The sequence below is a fragment of the Drosophila melanogaster genome, chromosome 3R (genome assembly GCF_000001215.4).
Source record: "Drosophila melanogaster chromosome 3R".
Classification (NCBI taxonomy): Eukaryota; Metazoa; Arthropoda; class Insecta; order Diptera; family Drosophilidae; genus Drosophila; species Drosophila melanogaster.
In genome coordinates this window covers 10,139,887-10,161,402 of record NT_033777.3, presented here as the reverse complement: position 1 = coordinate 10,161,402, position 21,516 = coordinate 10,139,887, and the positions used below count along the sequence as shown (strand labels likewise).

At 42.0% G+C, this 21,516-nt stretch overlaps 5 protein-coding genes across 7 annotated transcripts, besides 1 other annotated feature; 3 read left to right on the top strand and 2 right to left on the bottom strand.

Annotated features, from left to right (window-relative positions):
- Window positions 1-71: 71 nt before the first annotated feature.
- CG6254 (uncharacterized protein) lies at window positions 72-2,259 on the top strand. Its single transcript, NM_141726.3, has 4 exons — window positions 72-321; window positions 377-1,594; window positions 1,658-2,007; window positions 2,072-2,259. Exons 1-4 carry the CDS (start codon window positions 142-144, stop codon window positions 2,226-2,228), a joined length of 1,905 nt encoding a protein of 634 aa, NP_649983.2. The 5' UTR covers window positions 72-141; the 3' UTR covers window positions 2,229-2,259.
- Window positions 2,260-2,268: 9 nt separating this feature from the next.
- On the bottom strand, window positions 2,269-16,735 carry Invadolysin. Its single transcript, NM_143815.4, has 9 exons — window positions 15,871-16,735; window positions 7,037-7,179; window positions 5,661-5,691; window positions 5,499-5,581; window positions 5,315-5,426; window positions 4,442-4,827; window positions 3,973-4,386; window positions 3,615-3,907; window positions 2,269-3,551 (listed from the first exon to the last, which is right to left on the bottom strand). The coding sequence occupies exons 1-9, from the start codon at window positions 16,000-16,002 to the stop codon at window positions 3,094-3,096; spliced, it is 2,052 nt and encodes a 683-aa protein (NP_652072.1). The 5' UTR covers window positions 16,003-16,735; the 3' UTR covers window positions 2,269-3,093.
- Window positions 9,163-9,373: a mobile genetic element.
- CG34303 (uncharacterized protein) lies at window positions 9,523-10,250 on the top strand (the record flags this gene model as incomplete). The annotated part of the gene is made up of 4 exons (NM_001370009.1): window positions 9,523-9,574; window positions 9,632-9,789; window positions 9,846-10,022; window positions 10,092-10,250. The coding sequence occupies 4 exons, from the start codon at window positions 9,523-9,525 to the stop codon at window positions 10,248-10,250; spliced, it is 546 nt and encodes a 181-aa protein (NP_001356898.1).
- Window positions 16,736-17,218: 483 nt separating the features above from the next.
- On the top strand, window positions 17,219-21,300 carry TAF1B (TATA box-binding protein-associated factor RNA polymerase I subunit B). 3 transcript variants are annotated; one of them, NM_001275522.1, is made up of 4 exons: window positions 17,219-17,759; window positions 17,815-17,935; window positions 18,469-18,909; window positions 19,005-21,300. In NM_001275522.1, exons 1-4 carry the CDS (start codon window positions 17,332-17,334, stop codon window positions 20,631-20,633), a joined length of 2,619 nt encoding a protein of 872 aa, NP_001262451.1. In that variant the 5' UTR covers window positions 17,219-17,331; the 3' UTR covers window positions 20,634-21,300. The 3 variants fall into 3 exon arrangements, with proteins under 3 accessions (NP_001262451.1, NP_649982.1, NP_001262450.1); NM_141725.3 differs by having other exon boundaries at window positions 19,005-20,842; NM_001275521.1 differs by having other exon boundaries at window positions 17,815-18,040; window positions 19,005-20,842.
- CG42759 (uncharacterized protein) lies at window positions 17,920-18,333 on the bottom strand. The gene is made up of 2 exons (NM_001202278.2): window positions 18,229-18,333; window positions 17,920-18,173 (listed from the first exon to the last, which is right to left on the bottom strand). The coding sequence occupies exons 1-2, from the start codon at window positions 18,314-18,316 to the stop codon at window positions 18,049-18,051; spliced, it is 213 nt and encodes a 70-aa protein (NP_001189207.1). The 5' UTR covers window positions 18,317-18,333; the 3' UTR covers window positions 17,920-18,048.
- Window positions 21,301-21,516: the final 216 nt, after the last annotated feature.

Here is a 21,516-nt window from a genome sequence, read left to right as displayed (position 1 = left end):
GGAACCTCTAAGTCGTGAACTGTAAACCAATGGAACAGTCCGCAGCTCTGTTTTCTTGTGTAGCTGGCAGCCCTGGTATTTTTGCAAGGCAGGGCTGTTAATCAAAACAAAACGAAAGTATATTTTCGATGTTTTCTGAATATGTCGGATATTCTCGCAGAAACACAAGCCGCGAACAGAGATTCAACAATTTGGCACCAATGGTGTCGCCTGTGCTCCAAGGAGCATCCGACAAATCAAAATGTATTCTTCAGGGAGGCGAAACAAAACTCCTGGGCGAGCACAATGGCCATGACCATTGGCAAGTACTTTTGGGTCGATGTAACTGCTATAAATTTACATATTCCAAATAGAAAACTAAGATCATGCCTTTCAGATCAAAAGGGAGGACGAGCTGAGCAATTTTCTGTGCTCCGAATGCTTCACATTGATGGACTGCCTCATCGAGTTTTCGGAGAGGGTTCGCAAAGTGCAGATCCTTTTCAGCAAATTGCAGTTGTTACAGTCTAATAATTTGATGGATTATGAGAAAATTCGAGAGGACTGCGGTGTGGCAACCGATGGATGGAAGCATATAATGCTCGGAGCCGTAGACGAAAGTCTTCCCCAGAATGACGAAGTATTCATCAGCGAGGAACAACCAATAGTCTGCCAAACAGAAACATCCAGTAAAATGAAAAGTGAAATCCTAATGATACCAAATTTTTTGGTGGAAAAACAATGTCTTCAGGAAAAACAAGACTTTCCTAAAGAGGAAGATGTTATTGAAGAAGAAATGCAAATTTCTGGGGTGGAAGAGGAAATCCTAGAAGAAGATGTGGAAGAAGATCTTGCCGAGGAAGAGGTTGAAACTGTGGAGGAAGAGATTGACACTGTGGGAGAAGAGGTTGAAGCTGTGGAGGAAGAGTTGGAAACCCAAGACGCTACAGATTGCTTAGTGGAGGAAGTGGAGCACATGACAGAGGATCGCTATATCGAGGAGTCGCAGATTATAGAAGAAAGCCAAGTTTCAGATTTCAACATGGAAACATATGAAATAGTACAACACAATCCGCAAAAAGAACCCGTAGAAACAAAAGACACCGTGGAATCTATAGAATCAAACGAGGATACCCAGGAAGATATCTCCCGAGAGCATGTAACCGATGAGGAGGATGAAATATCAGAGGTACCAGCCATGTATAAGTGCAATATTTGCAAAAAGCCGTATAAGAAACCCAAAGCCTACAAGCGTCACATGGAGGAGGTTCACAACACTGTGGCCGATGATCTGCCACAGTTGGAGTGCAATCAGTGCAAACTATGTTTTCCAACAGTCGCCCAACTGCATGCCCACCACCGAACCCATGTACGTGCCAAACCAAAGACAGATAACTGCTGTCCACACTGCGAAAAGCGCTTCACCACCTCGGGAACACTGAAGCGACACATAGAAGGCATCCACAACCAAATAAAGCCCTATGTGTGCGACCTCTGTGGCAAAAGCTTCAATTACATTACTGGACTGAAGGATCACAAACTTGTGCACACAGATGAGTGCCCCTTCGAGTGTCCCGTGTGCAAGCGAGGCTTTAAAAACAATGCGAGGTTAAAGGTAGGTTGTCATGTACTCTTATCCACTACAGTACGATTAACTAGTTACCTAATCTTTTGCCAGATCCATTTAGATACACACAGTGCCGAAATCTACGAGTGCACTGTATGTGGCTTGAAGTTAAAAACCCGACGCACATTCAACAAACACAAATTGGTGCATTCAGATACACGGCAATTTAAGTGTGAAGTCTGCGGATCGGCGTTCAAGCGAAGTAAGACACTGAAGGCACATCTCATCCTTCACACCGGCATCCGGCCATATAAGTGCAATTTTTGCGGAAGAGACTTCGCCAATGGCTCCAACTGTCGATCGCACAAACGGCAGGCACACCCCAAGGAACTGGCCGAAGAGGAAGCTCGCGGAGTGACACGATCCACACTTCTTCCAATGCTGGACGAACTGACAATTGCGTATGTTACAACATTAGAGTGTAATCCAGTAGTTTATTAACTATTCCCTTCTATTTTTAACCAGGTCCAAGCTTTTAAAAACACCCGCAGGTCCTTGCAAAGTAAAGGGTAGTAGGCCAAAAGCTGCGCCCAAAGATCAAGATAATGGCAATGAATCTCCAACGAAGGACACCGATGGTGCCATCCTCTACGAGCTGGTCGAGGAGCTTGATTACTCCTAAGTATTTAAATAAACATTAATAAGATACTCACAAAAAACTTGCGATTACAAGGGTCTCTTGGTTTATTCACATTGCTGGTTTAGGTTCTTAAAATCTAGATTACAAATCGAGAGTTGAGTTTACAATTCTTAAATGCTTCATAGGCAGCAGAAATGGAAAAAACGCATTTAGCTTAGGCAAAATTAATAGAATACATAAATCACAAGGCAATCAACAAATTTCGAAAACCATATTCATAATAAATAACAAAGAATTTAACAACAAGCTAGTGGAACTGCCAGTGCCACCGTACCATAAATGAAATATTTTTCGCAATAGGCTTTGGAATGTACAGATCGATATTCAAGAAGCATAGAACTGCCTTTGGATGATCCACCCGAAAATGATTGGCTTTATATGTGGCCAACATTTTCAAATGCGGTAAATATCCGAGGACACACTTAAAAAAGATCACATTTCGGGATGGACAAAATACAATTACGATTTTATAACTATATGTTTGGTAGGAGTTGTCAATTCGTACGGTTGCGAAGAAATATAAAAGGATTGGGTTAATCTAAGGACAATATTATTTAATTTAAGTATGATTCCATAGTTGCATATTTGAGCATTGTTTAAAACACTTTTCTTTTACGAAATAACCAAAGACTATTAAATGGCAAAGTTTGTGCGAAGTGGATACGAATTGTCCAAAGATTAAATTCCCAGCTTCTTTGCCTAGAAAACCGACCAACTCAGATTTGGGAGTACTACACTACATGGACCTACTTTTAGACAAATTGAGCTTATATCATACAGCTAAAATGTACAAATTGCACTACATACATAAAGAGCAAGTAAATCTGCACCCTGCAACCTGATCAGCCTAACTGAATCCCCATCGCAGGCCGAAAAGCAGCAGTACAGCGGTGATTATGGCCACGGAACGTGATTTCTCACTGCCCGCTCCACAGGCGAGGTTGTCGCGCGGGTACTTATTGAGCGGATCGGGCTCCTCGCCCGGACGACACTGCTTGCCCTGAGCAGCAAATTGTGCTCCGCACAGCTCGTGGCACGGCGGGCACATGATCGCGCCCTTGTGCAGCCATCCATTGGCCGCAATTCGAATAGAAAGCTTCTGCCCGGGAAAGGAGCACTTGTAGCTATAGTTGCCCACCAGGATGTGCAGTCGCCCGTCGAAGCAATCGTACTTGTAGCATCCGCTGCCCCAATGCTGCCACTCACGCGTCTGGTGACAGGATCGCTCCTCCCACATCGATTCGCTGTGATCAAAGCACTTTGCTCCCTCGCCATAGCTCTCCAAGGCGAAGTTCTTTTCAGGCCCTGCAGACAGTTATAAAAGAAAGTTACGCATCCATTTAAGTAATAATAGTTTGGTAGTCTTACTGGGATTATTCTCTGTAAATCGACAATGAGATCCGCGCACTATCACGTTCTTGCTGCGCCAGGTAAACTCCTGAATGTAGGGACAGTGATCGGCCAGCGAAACCGAGCCGCCGTAGAACCCCTCCTCGCCGTCCTTCACATGATTTAGGCTGTCGAAGTTCTGATAGCCTTTGGGCAGCTCAAACTCATGGCGGATAAGATTGCAAAGCGCCACAGAGTTGCGATCATCTGTGCATTCGGTTTGGAGGGGATCCTGCTTGACCTTCGAGCAGAAGGGATGTATAGAGCGACCCCTTTTACAAATGAAATGAAAGGTAATAAGTAAAGGATCACATATTTTATCAAAGAATCCTATTACCTAGCATGGTTGTACTGTATCCAATCCTTGCAACTACGCATAGCAAACGCACATCCCAGTCCCTTGCCCCAAGTCAGCGGCGTTGCCATGGAGTAGTTGGCCCGATACCAGCCGGAATCCTCCATCAATGCAAGGGTGATGCGCGAGAAGACCGGCGACTGTGTGTGCGTGCCAGTCATGGCCTCATTCTCCAGGATGCGCTTTTCCCAGTGGGTCAGGGCGGTACCTTCGCCACCCTGATCCTCCAGCTCGGCGCCCTCCAACTTATTGCAGTTAAAGTGGGCGCGCACCTCGGCAATTACGCGAGGCGTGACCATCATGTCCACTACCTTGTTAACATGGCCACCACGCACAGACCAGTTCTCTCGCACCACCTTGCGAATGGTCTCGTTGCTCCACTGATGGATCTGCAATCTGAAAATGGACTTTACGGATTAGACGGGAATTTATAACAAGACAATTGGCTCACTTTTCATTCAGGTACGGCTTGCCAGTGTCTAATTTTCGGGGCGTTCGGGGTTTTCCATCATCGTCCCTAAAGAATGCGTACAAGCTCACGGAGAATCCCAGTGCATGGAGAATCTCGTGCTTTACGGTGGAGATCAGTGTCTGCAGTTCCTGCGGCTTTGTGCTAATGCTCTCCGGACAGAGATTCGCATGACCGGCGATTGGACGATCCAGAGCCGCTTCCTGTTGACAATGGGCCGCATAGGCAACGGTTAGACCCTTGAAACAACGCTGCGTCTGCCTGGCGGACACGTAGAACACAAAGTCCGCATTCTCAATTCCTTCGCCCGGCTGTGTGTTACTATCGATTCTACAATTCTGACCCGTGGCATTGCACACCCGACATACCTGTAAAAATACAATTATAAATATAATGGGCAAGTGTAAAAAAAAAGTTGTGGCAATACTCGTAAGGTATTTTTTTTTTTAGCCAAGACATAAAAATCTCCAGAAAATAAATAAATTTCTGCCTTTAAGAAAACGAGTATTAAATACAGAAGGCCCGCTAATTATTTGTAACCTTTACCAATATAAATGCTGCTTACATAATCCCATAATTTGTTGTAATGTTTATAACCTGACTACAGAAATGTAATTTTAGCAAAGGGCGTGTTGTAAGCTACCAACTATTTAAGTGACCCACAATCAAAGCTGCAAGTGCTCATGAGTGGCTTAAACCAGTTTTCAATTTTACCAGTTTAAATTTGGATCAAACCAAGGTCATTCTTTAAAATAAGTCATTTCGAGCTGAGCAAGGTGTGGCTAATTTTCAACTAGAGTTTTCTTGAGCTGCACTTGAGTTGGTTGCTTTGATAGGATTCCGTGGATTACTTACATCCAAGTGCGCATCGGGCACCTGAACCTCGCCGCACATCGTCGTCGCCTTGCAATGGTCGATGCAGTGGGTGTGTCCGTTTTTCACGTACACCTGCGTGCTGTCGCATTTCCTGAAACAAATTTCGTAAAATTAATATTTTATACAGTTTTGCGGTTTTCTTGAAAGCGTTCGTCCAACGTACCTATTGAGTCGGATAACGCCCTTGGTCTCTCGCACCATCAGGGCCTGTTCCCAGAACTGCACGGCTTCCGGGAGAACGGTGTCCTGGTGGGGATTAAAAGCAAGGTATTCAGTATTGCACGTCATGGCCAGTGGCCCCGGAAAACCAGAAATGTCAACTCACATTTATCAAATTAAATTTCTCTTCTTCCAGCCTGGCAGGAGGCAAGTGAAAGCATGAAACAACAAGAAAATAGTTTTGTTTATGAAATTCTGCAGATAAAGGGGTTGCACAAAGACGGGCGTGGGTGTCGTTTCCTATTTGCTGTAGGGATTCTGTGAAATCTGAGAAGCCAATTTGCCATTCTCGACACATAAAAGCCTTGACAACCAATTTATTTGATGCCTTTGTTATCGCCATTAAAGCTTATTACTGAACTTACATAGGTCTAAGAACATTTCCATCTTGCAAAGGGGATTATAATACATTTTTAATACACATTTTTCACCGCAAGGTGATGATGATACTCTACATATCTACATATTTAAAATTTGTAGCAAAGTGACCTTCATTTTCTGATAAATAATAATCAATCCAATCAGAAGCGCTACCGATTGCGACCAAAGCCGGATAATCGGATTAAAATATGGCAGTTTTATTAAGCCCGTAATCGTTTCAAGCTTCAATTGAGCTTGAAATCAATTAGTAATTGTAAATTCCTCGACGAAAGCACTTTTACACGAAGGTCGTTGCTTATTCACTGTCAACTTTTTGATACTTGCACTCATGCCGGGTAATTGTGTACCTGTTAGCACCTGTTTGAGTCACTTATTCACGACTAAATTATTCATTGAATCGAAAGCGAGACCCGAAATTAAAACCAAGTCGAGTTAACTCAACTCAACTCTCCGCTTTCCTGTTGACCTTGTCCGCTGCCAATATACGCCAATCGATCGTTCGGATCGAACCGAGTCAACTGTCAGCCAATCTGGCCAGCTAAAGTGGACAACAGCCAGTGTCTAGTGACCATGTGGATGGAGCAATCGATGGCCAACCTTAGGAGACACAGCGGCCCACTGCGTGGATTTGGACAAATTGCGCACACACATGGTCAACCGATTTGGGCCTGAACTCAAGCAGTATAGTTATGGTATAGTAGTAGTTTTGTTACCCAACCCGCTGCGGCGGTAACGGTGCATGGCCAAAGCAAAACGGTCCGGAAAGTGAGTTATTTACTCGGTTTTGTGCGGCTTTATGTTAACTTGACATTCGGCCAAGTCAAATTGTAAACTGTTTTTTTCTGTCTGCTTGGCTGGCTGCCATTAAAGTGCAATTAAAGCCAATTTTCAGAGCTGGAGCGCAGACTTACACTGCGAAAAACTCAATTCATTGGCAGTGTCAGTTCTAAGTAAAACTATCTTTATTATTGAAATGCATATGATGTTTATACGAAATTTTCCCCTCACAATTTAGTTGATTATTGATCTTTTATGATACTTAAAAACGTCTCGAAATACGTATTATTCGTAGTTATTTTTCTGTGTATACCTGACACTCACCTGTAGACGGATTCGTCGTAGACGAGCAGAATTCGCAGTGGCTGCTCGGCGGCAACGCTGCGCCGTCGGACGCTATGCCTCGCTGGATCTCCGGCGGAGTCATCTTCGCTATCAGCCAGTTGGATGCGCACGCCATGGACGACCTATAAAACGAAAGAAAAAGAAGATAGATAGATAGATGGATGATGAGACCGATAATAGAAAGGGAGAGCAGACCGCGAGCAGTTGAGATGAAATCAAGAAATCAGTCAGCGGAGCTTAAACGAAAGCGAAATTTTCGTTGTTAACTATTAAATGACGACATGTTGTAGTCAGACAAAGGCCACACAAAAAGGCAGCTTCGCGTCGGTAATTGGTCTGCGCAAATTGCAGGGAAATTAATTTTAAATTGCCCGCCAAAATGTCGAACGATTGGCACATCGAAATGTCAATGATTTGCGGGGCTGCGGCTGATTATATTATATTGTTTTGGCTATTTCGTTTTTAGGTTTTATCTGGCCATTGTTTCGTTTCGTTGCCATTATTATGGCAGTCGGATTGTGCAATCTGTGCCAATTATTAGGAATAAATTAGATGTCTTCGTTGAATATGCATGGCGGCGCCTTGATTCACAGATAATCGGCTGCCAGACAGACAAAGCACTTGACACTCTCATCATCGGCATAAATTGTCACCGACATTTTATCTCGGAGATTCGCCTGAGTGCGGCTTAAAATATGCTCATCAAATATGTACCCATGCATTACGGATGTCTGGCTGTCTTTCCGTCCGGAAAGCGACCTTAAAAGGTTCTGTCCGCCCAAGAAGTCTGCGGGGAGCGTGGGGGATTCGGAAAGCAGAAGTATCTTTTCCATTCATCACAGGGTAACTGAAAAGCCAGGCTGAGTAAAAGCCATTTGCATTGGCAACGTCAATTGAAAATTACGCCTAATAAAGCTAATTTGCACACAAGAAATGTATTGTAGCTGAGCTGCCTTCATTAATGGAGCACCATATGTCCCCCAGCGTGGGAAGTGATTTCCTAGGTGTTCTCAGTGCCCAAGTGCGGATTGTAACCGCCGATAAATGGCAAACTTAGACACCTGCACGAATACGAACACGAATCCGAAGAAAAAACATTCCTATTTACCCAACTATCTAAGAACAACAATAGTTGTGAGGCAATCGCGATCTGACAAAAGAGTTTGGCATTGAAATGAGCTGAACAAACAGCGCTGTGGTTGCGATGAAGTGTTGGGGGATTGGACCAATCCCGGTGATTTATCTCGCACCCATCAAAGCCAACGAAGGAGCTCTAATGACTGCAGATCAGCCGCCAACGTGACAATATCTGCCTGTCATTGTTTCTTCAATTCTTCAATCATCATTGCTTACGAATAAGAGTGATTACAAATTATTCCCTCTTACTCAGATAATAATAATTATAAGGTTTAAAATAATAATAATAAGAGTCAAAAAATCGGAAATGAGTTTTGTATTTGAATAACTTGGCCATATGATCCCCAAACTCAACCCCCATCAGGCACGCCCTGCAAAAGTCATGTGTTATGATAAGTTAAGTAACCATAAACCATCTAAGAGATACATATCTCAAAGCTGGCAATAAACGTGACATAGAAGCCTCGAAAAAAAAAACAGCCAGCATGATGTACGATCTTCACATTGATCGTGCCCAGCTGGGGAGCATTATCCCCCCAAAAAGATGCCAAGTTGCTGCGGTCGAGTGCATTGAAAAAGCATTTGAAAAAAACCGCACAAATTACAAATCATCAGCGAAACGTTTGGCAGGTGAAAGATGATGACGCACAATACCATTTGGACGGGCAGCTCGATGAGTTTGATGTCATTAATGGTTAGTGGAATCACCCAGGGGGATTCCAAGTTATATCAGTGTCAATATCTGAACGCCATTACTGCAACACGAATGCATTGTGATGTGAACAGCAAACAATGGAATGACAGCAGAAATGGACACGATATTTTTCGAACCTAAAGCGCATGTATGTACATTTATTTAAAAGGTAAATCATTAGTGCATAAAACAATTTAAATTGATATTTAATTAGTTAACAAAATATTATTCCCAATACAAACAAGCTCAGCGTAATCAAGATTAAATAAGAAACAAGAGAGAATACTATAGTCGACTATCAGATACCCCTTACTCGGCTAGTGGAAATGCGAACACAAAATTTTATCATTTTTCCGGGATATCGATAGATACTAAAGAATAAACTAAAACGAGAAAACATTTAAAAATTGTTAAAAAGTATACCGATAGAAATAGATAAAAACAAACAATAAAACGAACAAAAATTCAAATATTTTTCAAGTGTGTGAGTGGGTGTAACAAACAGTTGTCTGACAAACATTTTAATGATCAAATTAGATGGAATGTATCAATGGTAATTACAAGTATATTAACAAAACAGATTTATTAATATTATGGATTACCAAATGGAAATCTCTCAGTATTAAACAGTAAAATGTTCAGTGTTCGTGTTGCATTCTTATGCATATTTTGTTTTAATATCTTTGGTTGCATACCTGTTAGTAAGATACCATATATCAAGAGTTTCGGATTAAAAAGTATAGTTATCTCCAAGGTACACGGGTCGTACAAGTTCAATTCCCTCGCGTGCGAAGTTATGGCTCCGGAATTGGGAAAAATGAAGCTGTGCGAAATTAAGGCTATTGATCGAAAGCACAACATGATCAACCTTTCAGCCTTTTTAAATAAAACCATATCAGAGGTAATGCGAATATCGGAAAACATTTTCCCATTACCAAAACCAATTTTTTTCGGAAGGTTGAGATCCATTTCAAAATGGTTAAACGCGAGCGTGGCGGCTGGCATCCCTTTTTTTACGACATACGAATAGACGTGTGCCAATTCTTTAAGAATCGAAGGGGGTTCTTCATTTCCAATTTAATATATTCGTTTATAAAGCCATATACAAATGTTAATCACACCTGCCCATATATGGTAAGAAAATTTTGAAATTTTCTTTGCATTTTGCAATTGTTAAAACATATTTGTTCGAAATGTCAACAGGAGGGCACAGAGATGCGACTGTGGAATTGGTCTCCTGATGAAGATGCGGTCTTAGCGAAATTCCCAGTAGACCATGGTACATATGGCCTACAAACAACTTGGTATGTCAAAAAAGAGGCGGCATTAAAAGTAAATGGATCTGTAATATTTTTTAGGTAACATTTCATATGAGTTTCGGAACGATGATAAAAGATTAAATAATTGAACTGGAAGTATTCCTTATATTTTCGCCACACTTTCCAACCACAGCGGTATGCGCACAGGTGCTTATTCAATCGGTGATAAGACGTAATGCCCAACCCGCTTGCATACTGACACAGATTTGAGTGGCAAACTAATTTTTTCTCCGGTTTGTGGGCCACATTCGAGCGTGTCCAGCTTTTGGCCATGCGACTCACGTTTACGGCAGAAATGGTAACAATTCAAACAGAAAATACAACAAAAAAAAAAAAAAACGACAACCGGCAAAGAAAAGCAAAGAGAAATGTGTTCGTTTTGGCCACAATTGGCTGCGCATGCGCCTGCCTGATTACCTCCCGTATTTACTTTTAAAGCCAAACAAATAAGAGGCGGCTAAAAGAGCCGTCATAAATGGCCAACTGCAAGCCACGCACGTTTGCTTTGGGCGATTCGAGGCGGGGGAATTGTGGTGAAGATTGGGATTACGAAGCGCCAACGCGGTTTGTCCAGTTGCGCATGCTAATTTGGGCGCGGGAATCGATCATCGATGGTGGTGGTGGTTGGGTAATTATTTACGACTGTATCTGGCTCGGAGGCAGTTGCTCCGGAGGCAGTTGCTCCAATCCGTAACTGACAACATTTCTGCCTCTTCATCTCGCTCATTTACACTCTCTTCCGCACAACATTGTTGCAGAGAAAGAAAATGGGTTTTCGATTAGGAAAACCGAATTGTTTTGGATATTTGAAATGAGTGCAAGTAAAATATATGCAATTATTTTTATACAAACTCCTTTTGTTAATGCAGCTATCAAGAAAACATGATCTTAGCCATACGAGCAGACAAATTTATTCAAAGATTATAAATATTCATGCTGCTGTTGAATCAAAGCACCAATAAAATTACCATAAATGCCGTAATATGTTGATACTAACTAATATAATCAGCTTTGTTCCCGTTTTTAATAACCTAATTTTGGGACTTCGATTTTGGGAAGGAGATAAAGTACAATAAATTGTGTATAAATATTCAATGGAAATAGCAAATAAAGCATCAAAATCAACCCTGATCCCCATTTTCAAAGTCAAATACAAAAAGAAAGAAGGAAAATTACGTAACTTTCTTGCGCCCATTTTCGCCGAGTGTAATTTTCCACCGACTGTCACCTGCGTTCAACGCTCGCTCAAGTTCGGCAGATCAATCGAAATCGCGCCTTTCAGTCGAGCGTTTGTGTATGGGCTTTCACTTTCGTTTGGCCAGCACTCTCACTCTTGGATTCTCTGGAGCAGTTTCGCCGTTCGCTGCTCAGCTTACCAATATTTTAATAGCTTTTAAGCCGGGTTTTGCCGATGGCCACAGCTTTGCATGCTGCTAGCTCATGGCTGACTCATCTGTTCGCCGTCTGTCTGATTATTATTAGTTTTTTTCTCAATTCGTTTGTTACCTCACAATTTGACCGCATAAAGAAGCAAGCTGTGTGTTACTTAATTGAAACTATGAACCGCAGCTAATCTAAGGCACTTTAGCACCAGCAGATCAGCAGCTAGTCAAGTGGCACAATTTACGCCACAACTCAAATAAATTGGGATGATAGGGCAGTCAATTGAATAATTGCATTAACTGGCACTGAAAAGTTCCATGAATGCGCTGCTTGCTTTCGAAATGAATATTAAGTGCGAAAATTCCAACAACTGAATGTGTGTATCTGTGCACTTGATTATTTCAATCTGTATTGAAATAAAATGTAAAAATTCCCTGCAAATAAATGCCAGCAAAAAACCGTGAAATCATTCAGATTAAAAAAAACTTGCTGCAATGCAATAAATTCAAAAATTAAGATCATATCTTAAATATTTAAATTCCTTGACAGTTCATGCAAGGTTAAATAAGCGATTGACTTCCCAAAATAAAATGTATTAAAACAAGATAAAATTCATGTTTGTTTAGTGAAAGAAAAACAATACTGCAATGCATCAAATTAAATGTGCCAAAAAATGCCAGCTTGTCTCTAATTCTTAGAAAGCCATTAAAAATATACGCAAGAGTAAGTTTATTTCCTATTAATAGCACAGCACACTTGTGAAATTCACAGAATTTATAGATTGTGTGAAATTAATATCCTTAAAGCCATATCGATTGAAACACTTTCGTAAATTAGCACAAGCAAATTAAATTTACGCCATGATTTGATTCACGCCCGAAATTGCAATCAGTAAGACAAAGCCTAATTAGTTTGTGATTCAACGAAGGACACGTTCTCAGTTGAAATCGAGAAACAGCACGTTGGATTGCACAAGTGCAGTGTGATTGGTAACGAAAATTTACGCAAATGTACACACATACATATATATACCTTCTCTTTGCAATTTGGCCCAAAATGCAGGGTCTTAAAGGGCTTAAAGGACCCACTCCACGCACATGAATCTGTTTAACAACTTGTTTGTTCGCCAACAGATGGCGTTGTGTTGTGTTTCAAAACAGTTTCGTTTAAAGGCCATGAACATTCATCGGCCATTTGGCCAACTGCGTTTGGCTTTAGTTAAACGTGTTTTTCGCCCAGCCTCTGTGAGTTTGAGATCTTTGCTAGCCCGTCCATTTGCCATTGCTATGGCAACTATGTTGCTAATATTAGCTTCTGTTCACAGCGTTTTAATTAAATATGAAAAAATATATGGCAAGTGCAGTTGCTGTCATTATGATAAAGTTTGTTTTTCACTTTCTATACATATCTTTTACAACTTGCCACAAAAACACGCATGCATGTAACTTTAATAGTTTTTCACAAATTCGAAAAATGCAAGCATGCATTAAAACGAAATACGAGCATAAAAATAAAGTTTTATAATGTTCCGCAATGAGAAATGTGAATAGTTGAGGTTTTAGCGGGAAATTTTAGTTAACTTATTTGTCGAAGCAGCAAAAGGGATTTTTATTCGCTTATACAAATTTCAACGTTATTGCACTATAATCTAAAAAAGAGATACAACTTTATATTGGCGGACTATGCAAATTTGTATCGTATCAATTTCCCATTTTTATGCATTTTCCAGTTGACAGGAATCCCTCCACTTGCTGCAACTGAAGCTGCACGACTCCTAATTGGCCAATTACACTTGCAAGTCGATGAATAGCACTCTGCCTAGTCAACCAGCACTATTTTTCCGGGAAGACCAGAGAATCCGTAATCGATTTCCTTTTCTATTTTGCAACTTCTCATCGAGAAGGACGCTTCAAACTTTGCTGAATAACTTCTTGTTGGTTGCTGTCCGGATCGTTTTGTTGCATCGTAACTTGCTTGTTTAAAGTTTGCTTTCGACAAGTTGATAAATATTTAATCGTGATGCGGCTGAGGCAGAAATGCAGAAGTATAGTATGGATATACTGCTATCCACTTAATATGTAAATGGAAATACATATGTACATGCAGATGCTTGCAACACACATTGTCGATATGAATGCATTTGCATTCGTGTTTATAGTTACCTAGGGAGTTTCATTAATATAGAAACATGTGTAACTTCGTCATATCAAATCAGCACCTGTTTTGATTGTACTGGAAAATGTTAGCATCACGCTTTGATTAAGTTCTTTTCAGTTTAGCTCGTGAATCAAAAAGCTTTTCATCCTGAATGGAGATTCCCTGCAGCTCAGTTTGCTAAGCCAAAAGATAATTTAATTTAATGGCAGTTTTTCTGAAGTTAAGTGTGCGTTTATCGTATTAGAAGGTCAATACAGTCCGCGACATCGCTGACAGGCGCGCACGCACGCTGGCAACGTGACAAATGGTTTAATTTGGCGAATTTTACACATTGCTGCAGTTGTTCTCGCAATTGCTGACAGCCGCGTTCTTCAATTTATATAACACTAATTAGAATCGAGTACTTCGGTTTCAGCTGGACCGCTATTTAATTGAATGGATGTTCCATACGGATGTGAACATATATGTATGTACCATTGGTTCGTTCGCCATACATATATTTATGTCTTTATCCTCCTCTACAAACACTGCTCCTGTCAGGATGATTTTCAGTGGCCAGACAGCAGGACATTCCGTGCGCAGAGAGACACATAATCTGGACGACGGTTTTTTGCATTTACAACAGTTTAAGTTACAGATAATTCAATTAATTACACGCTGGGCGACCTCGACAGCATCGTTAGCCATCAACAGACAGTCGCTGAATTAATTCATTTCCCTGCCATTCCAATTCACTTTTACTGGCTTGAAAACAAAGTAGTTACTCGCTAATTAAAACTTTAGCGTTTGCACAGATTTTTCATACATATATTGTGTTTTATATTGTTAACGAATGAAAAAGTTCTGTGTCCCCTGGTGAGTTTGAAAATAGGATGCATCCTGCCAATGTTTGCAAAAAGCTTATGTATCTTTTGTGCAAACTACACTATAGTTGCTTTTAGCTGCCACACCATATACAGCTGTGTATTAATTTCGTTCTCCACAAGTGCATATATTTGAAAAGTTATAAAACACCTGGGAAATGCATATTTCCGAGAACATTTTATGTTCGATTATACTGCAGTTGCAACCACGGAGGACAGACTGTACCCGCCTCGATACAGTAATCATGTAAATTTCCCCTTTTTGCGCAATTGAAGGCGACCTTTATTTATGGCGACGCGCCAATTAAATCGCCGTTGATTGGAAAGCAGTAAAGTGCAGGCGAAAAACTTCCAAAGACACAAAAACAAAAGCCCGACGGAATGCAGATCCCGAGCAACAAGTTGGCGGGCAGCGTCTGACATTAAACCCTAACTAGATCACTGGATGTGGATGTCGATGTGGTGCAGATGGAGGCGGTTTGGTAACCACGATGGTGGGTTACACGTTATGAGCTACCTGTTAATATGCAGCCCCACCACCTGACTGACAAACTAAACCACATTGCATTGACTGACTGACTGAATCTCGAATGCGCATATTATTAGCCAGCGGAATTAGTCAATAAGCTGTGGTTGCCACCAACCATCGCTAGATGTTTATTGTTTCAGTTTTTTGCCGCTGTTTCTATGGCAGAATTATGAGAATGGCAATTTCAGGGCTCCTCTTAAATCGGCACTAATTAGGCCTGCCTTTTTCATGCCAAAGCCCAATCAATTATAAATTTTCGACGAGCACAGTTTGCACCAATTATGAAATTTCTCTAATGAGCACGAAGGACAATCTGCCCAAATGGCCGAAGCAGAAACAAACAAGAAACTCGAGCATTGAAATTTCCGAAGTTGCGATTTTCCAGCTGATTTAAACTTTAAGGACTCTTTCTTTTGAAATTACCAAACCATCTTCATACCTTATACTATCTTGTAATCTAGCTATCTAGCATGAAAAATCTTAGCTAGTTGCAAGACTAAAAAAAAAAAGACTAATATTAATGTAGTTGGGATTGTAAATATTTGGCACACGTGTGCGGGTGAGCACTTAAAGATTCCGTGTTCCCAAAATAGCCCTTTCCCGGATATTATTTGTTTTATTTGCAAGAAAGGGCGGAGTAAGAGAAGAAGGCCAATTCAACCCAATACCATAGAGTCCAATCCAATTCAATCCAATCCCTTCATTTTTGGAGCCAAACGAACGCAACTCACCTCGTGGGCCTTTGGATGCTGGTGTTGGCAGTTGTGAGCGGTGGCCGAAACGAGGAGCCAAGAGCAGATGCCGAGGGCTGCCAGGAATTTGGCCATGTTACCGTGGGGGCGGAGCGGGGGCGTTTTGGCCATGGTGTTTTACTTCGGGGTGGAATATCGCCGTGGATATTATAGAGTACTCAGCATTGTAGCGGTGATCCTTTTCATTGTCAGGATTAGTGTGATTTTTGTTTAATTATCACTTGACTTCGAACACCCATATCTGCACTTAAAATTCTTTGTTTATTTTCCTCTTTGGTTTGCTTATGTTTGCTGCTTTTCCGCCGTTTGCTTTGTCAATTAACTCGCGAAAACCGGCTCGATTCGAATCCCTTTCCTCTCACTCGCACACATAAACAACTCGCACACACACGTACATACGCACACACAGAGACACTCAATTATTGGGGCCTTTGGACTACTTTTTGTTTTTGTTTTCGGGTGGGTGTGTCCCAATCTCAGCCCACGCCAAAAAAATGTGCATAAAACTACAGCAAACTACAAACTGCAGTTAGCCGCAAAAGGAGGAACAAACTCGCACTTAAATGTCAAATTCTCATGAACTGTCCGTGCAGCGAGAGCATTCTGTAGGACTCACTGCCATACCCGACACAGTGGGCACTCAATAAGCGCATTCGTCGAGCCTTTTCATTCAGCAAAACCATAAAAACACTCGCGCGAAAAGGGGGCGTTTGGGTACCGGCGGGGGTGGTTGGCACGAACAACAAACTTAGAGAGACGCGAGTCGAATCGTCCGACAACGACGTTAACGTTCGCCAGCCGATTTTGTTTTGAATCGAGTCTCTATACATATGCATAAGTACATGGACACAAGGACAGAGTGGCCATTCAACGAAAACGAAAAACGCGTTCTTATGCTTTTCCGAATCTGGTAACACCTCTTATTAGCGCTAAAAAATTACGTTGCCTATCGATATTTCGAATCGACTTTTTTAAAAATCAAGCGTCAAGACATGGATAATTCAATTCTTACTGCTTATGGTCACACCAAAAAGATAACAGAAATGTTACGAGAGATTAGAGTTCAGTGATGGCTAACGTACAAGTGCATCTAACAGGTTGGCATAAAAAACAATAAAAAATACCCTTTACGCTTATTAGATTTTAATATATACTTTCAAAAAAAAACCGCTCTCTAAATTTTATATAAAAATAAAATTTTATTAAAATACCATGACTAAAAATATGTTACTTTGAACCAACTTTTATTTGCCGCCTTAATCTAGTGATGTACGTTTTCATAGAAGAAACGGACGATATATCGAATCAATCGAAGAACGGATGATATCGTTGTAAACATAGATCATTCCCCACCACTATCACATGCACGATTTGTGTACAACCGCGAGTTTGATTAATAATATAATTTAAATCTGATACCGTCAAGAGAAAGTCCCAAAAATGGAGGAAGTTCTCGAGACGATGCAGCTGGAGAACATGCACTGCGATGTGTGCGAGGGTACCACCTTCCAGGAGCGCGAGGGATTCTACTACTGCGTAGAGTGTGGCACACAGAAGGATCAGATTCGTGCAGTGGACATTACCGCCGAGGATAACTTTGATGACACGGCAGCAGGCCGATATACAGCCAGGACGATCCGACAGAAGAAGGATACGGAGAAGGAGGATGAGGACGATATCACCTCGTGGGAATTCTACAACTACGTGCTGCGCGGCTTCCTCCAGGAGCTGCTCAACATGGGCGCCAAGCCGGAGCTCAAACTGATGACCCTGCAAGTGTGGGCGGCTTACTTGGACAGCATGGAGGTGGCCTTCAGCAAGAGCAACAAGACGGGACTGCCTAAACTGAATGTGCGGGCGCTGCCCATGTGGGTTCTTGCATTCTCCTAAAATTTCTTATTTTTAAATTCCGAATTCTTTCAGAGATGCCCGCATCATCTACAACCATAAGACATTCAAGAAAGGCAAAAAGGGCAAGAAGAGCACTCTAACGGGTGACCCAAATGACGAGCGCGCCAAGTTCAGATTGTGGAACAGAACTAAGGTAGTTTATTAGCCGCTGGTAGTCGGTATAAAGGGCAAGAAGAGCACTCTAACGGGTGACCCAAATGACGAGCGCGCCAAGTTCAGATTGTGGAACAGAACTAAGGTAGTTTATTAGCCGCTGGTAGTCGGTATATAGAATTGGTTAGGAAACAGCAGGGGCAGCAGCAGGAAAAGGGTCCGTTGGTAGTCATTATACATGGGTTTTGCTGTATTTATCTCCTGTACTGGATTAGAATCTGTGGCGAATATGTTGGATGAACAATAAGCGTTAGGATTAGTTTATCTAATTACTTTCAGTGACTTCTGGAGCTCCGGGAACAGGTTGTCCGTAGGCCAATGCCAGGATGGCCACGCCAATTAGAACCAGACGCATGGACATATTTGCAACGACACACTTTACCAAATTGCTGCTGACTTGAACACGTTCGTCTTTTATAGCTCCACAAGCTATATAAATGACATAGTTAGCCTATTCATTAGTGATGTTTACTCAGATGCGACTGTAACACCTTGATCCCATTCCTTTTGCAGCGCAATCTAGACGCCTCCGGCTACCGCTCGCACGGAGGAGCTTCAGAGTCCGAAGGGGAGCAGAGTCTCCACCTGCAATGGTCAATGCGTGCACGCAAGTCCTTGAAGCGCCATATGCCGCTGAAGCACCTGGACAAGCATAGCCGCGACAGCAAGGGTAGTATGTCGTGCCACAGCTTGAGACCGAGGGTCAAGCAGCTCCACAATTTTGATCGTAACATCTACTGCCTGAATATTATCAAGTTGTATGTGGTGCTGGGCATAGCCCTTAATATGGTGGAGGATGATATACAGCTATCGGACTTGCTGCGCTTCATTGATGAGGAGCACTTGACCAAGCGGTGCATGCTTAACTATCTGCCCGGAAATGTGGCGGCCAAGGGCAAGGCACTGCTCAAAGATATGGAGCTCAGCAAAATGAAAGACAAGGTTACCAACAAGGTGACTATAATCCATCATTTTCTAACGATAGAAAAATAGAAATATCTATTAATAAAAAGGAACACAACTAATAATTATCTTTATATTCTCCACAGCTTCTGCGTGTAAACATCGCGTGTATGTCACGATTCATAAACTTGTCTGAATATCAAAAACCGAACCTGCACTCCCTAGCGGAGCGATATATTCTGGAGTTGGCACTGCCACCTCGGCTACTGAAGTACGTGAATAGCCTGCTTGACCTGCATCCGCCCACTTTTTTTAACGCCATGACCGTACATCCGTATCCGCGCTATGAGGCCAGGACTATGGCCTACATCCTCTACGCCATGAAGTTGCTCTTCGGCTTGGACGATCTCAAGGAGCGGAATATATCTGAATCGGCCGCTAAAATCAATGAAAAACTGCTGGAAGTCGGCGGAGATGAGGCTCCCTTGCTTTTTGTTTTTACCGAGTGGATGGAGTTTGTGGAGATGAGGAAAGTGATTGTCTCACATTACAACCAAAGTTTTGCCCGTCGCTTCGGGGTATCCACCCGGACTGGTTGTCAGGTGGACGACATACTGGCAAAGGAGTGGAAAGAGAAGGAGCAAGGCGAAACCTTTGGCTGGATGCAGGGATCTGCGGCAATGAAGCGTCAGCATGAAAACCTGACACACATTATTGAAACCATGCTGAAGGACCATTTTGGCGAGTCCAGCAAAGAAAGTATGGAGAAGGAACACATTGAATTCCAGCCCAGCTTGACTCCGGCTCACTCCTACTTCAACAGAATCCTACTCCAAGTATCGCGGTCTGATGGTGCAAAAATGAAAATCACAATTCCTGACCACATGAAAGTGGATCACTCGGCCCGCAACCTGGATCCCTTTGTGCTGGAAACGACCGAGCTGTCGCAGTATTTGTCCCAACATGGCCTTAAACTACGAGTAGAGGAGCTTGCCTGCCAGGAGGACATCCAAAACGTGGGCATATTCCGCCCACTAACAATAATCCGAGGTGACGGTCGAGAATACCGCGCCAACACTGAAATTAAAACCGAGACGTGGATAAGCGAGCTAAAGCGTAAGGAGAAACGGCCGGACTTTCGGTTCACACAGCCCACTGGAACCTATGGAGCCCGATATTTGAAACGTATAACAATGCGCGACGCAAGGCGTGTGCAACTTGAGATAAATAATCCGTTTTGGGATGTTACCGAAACGCCCAGCTTTCTTCTCAAACTCAACGATAACGAGATACCACTTGACAGCCTTAGCTCACTGCAAACCTTCGAGGAAGGGACCATGGATCCATTAAACATCCCTCTAGATCTGCCCCGTCGCAATCTGGAAAAAATTTTGAATCCGGAAGGTTCTGATAGAGCATCAGACCAAGTAGCGAGCGATATCAATGATGAGCCGCCAAGCCCTGAGACGCTGTTATTGCAAGTGTCAAATTTTGATTGCTGGCTTCTACACGGCTATATGAAAAGAATTCGGAGGCATGACAAGCATGAACTGCGTCAGTTGTTCCCCTGTTCCTTCCGTTGGCTCTTGGAGACGTGTGCCAGCACAATAGGCATAGTCTGGGAGGAGCTCTACGAGGAACTGCTCATTGTGGAAGTGATGTACCATCACAGCATCAGGGACTGGAGCAATCATAGGAACTATCTGTGTATTCAACACAATACTCAAGAGAAGGACATCCGAACCCTCGCCAGGACGTACAAGGAGTTATGGTAGTATATTAGAAGTATTAAAAGTTTTGAATTAACAAACAACGATGCCATCTGTATAAAATATAATATTCTTCTACGTAGTGCTCTACCTCAAATGATAGATTTTCTTTTTGTGTATATAACCTGTAGAAATCTTTCAACAGTGATTATGATGCAAATAAATCTGTGTGTTAAGCAGTTACCAAAGTACAAACATGACACACCCACTACGTCAATAGCTTAAGTTCAGGAATTTATGATTTACACACTTATCGAAAGTGATCAATTCATTTAACAAAAATATTCGTTGTCTACCCATACGTTTTCCTATGCCCAAATGTTAAATTTGCATCCATTTTAGATTGAAACGATCTATGTATTAAGGGGCAGTGTTATCTCCTTGGCCGCGACTGTGTGAGCAAAGGCACATTAACATCAATATCAATAGGCAAATTAGCGTTTATCAGAACAACAACAATCACATTAGCAGCAACAATGCGTGTCGCGGTTTTGTTTACAAAAATCTTCTTCAAAAGAGAGCGCCAGGCCCCACGGTCATCACCAACTGGAGAGAGCAAAAAAAGAGCGTGAGAGTACTTGGGGAAACAGAGGAGCTCACTTGGCTTGTTTTTGAACAGTTCTACTTATAAAGTAATTATACCAAATAAACAACAAAATAAAATAAATAAACCAAAAAAAATCACTTACATATATAACAATTTAAAGGGTGTTCAATTGTGATAGTTTATATTTGCTTTAAGTTTAACGTTGTCAACGCTCTCATAGGAGCGATTTCCTTTTAATGTCTTACTAGCTTTGTTTCATATAAAGCAGTTATCTCTGATGATCCTACTTCAAAAATCCGGCGAAAGAGGTGATAAGAATTATCTTATGCTTTTTTTCGATAT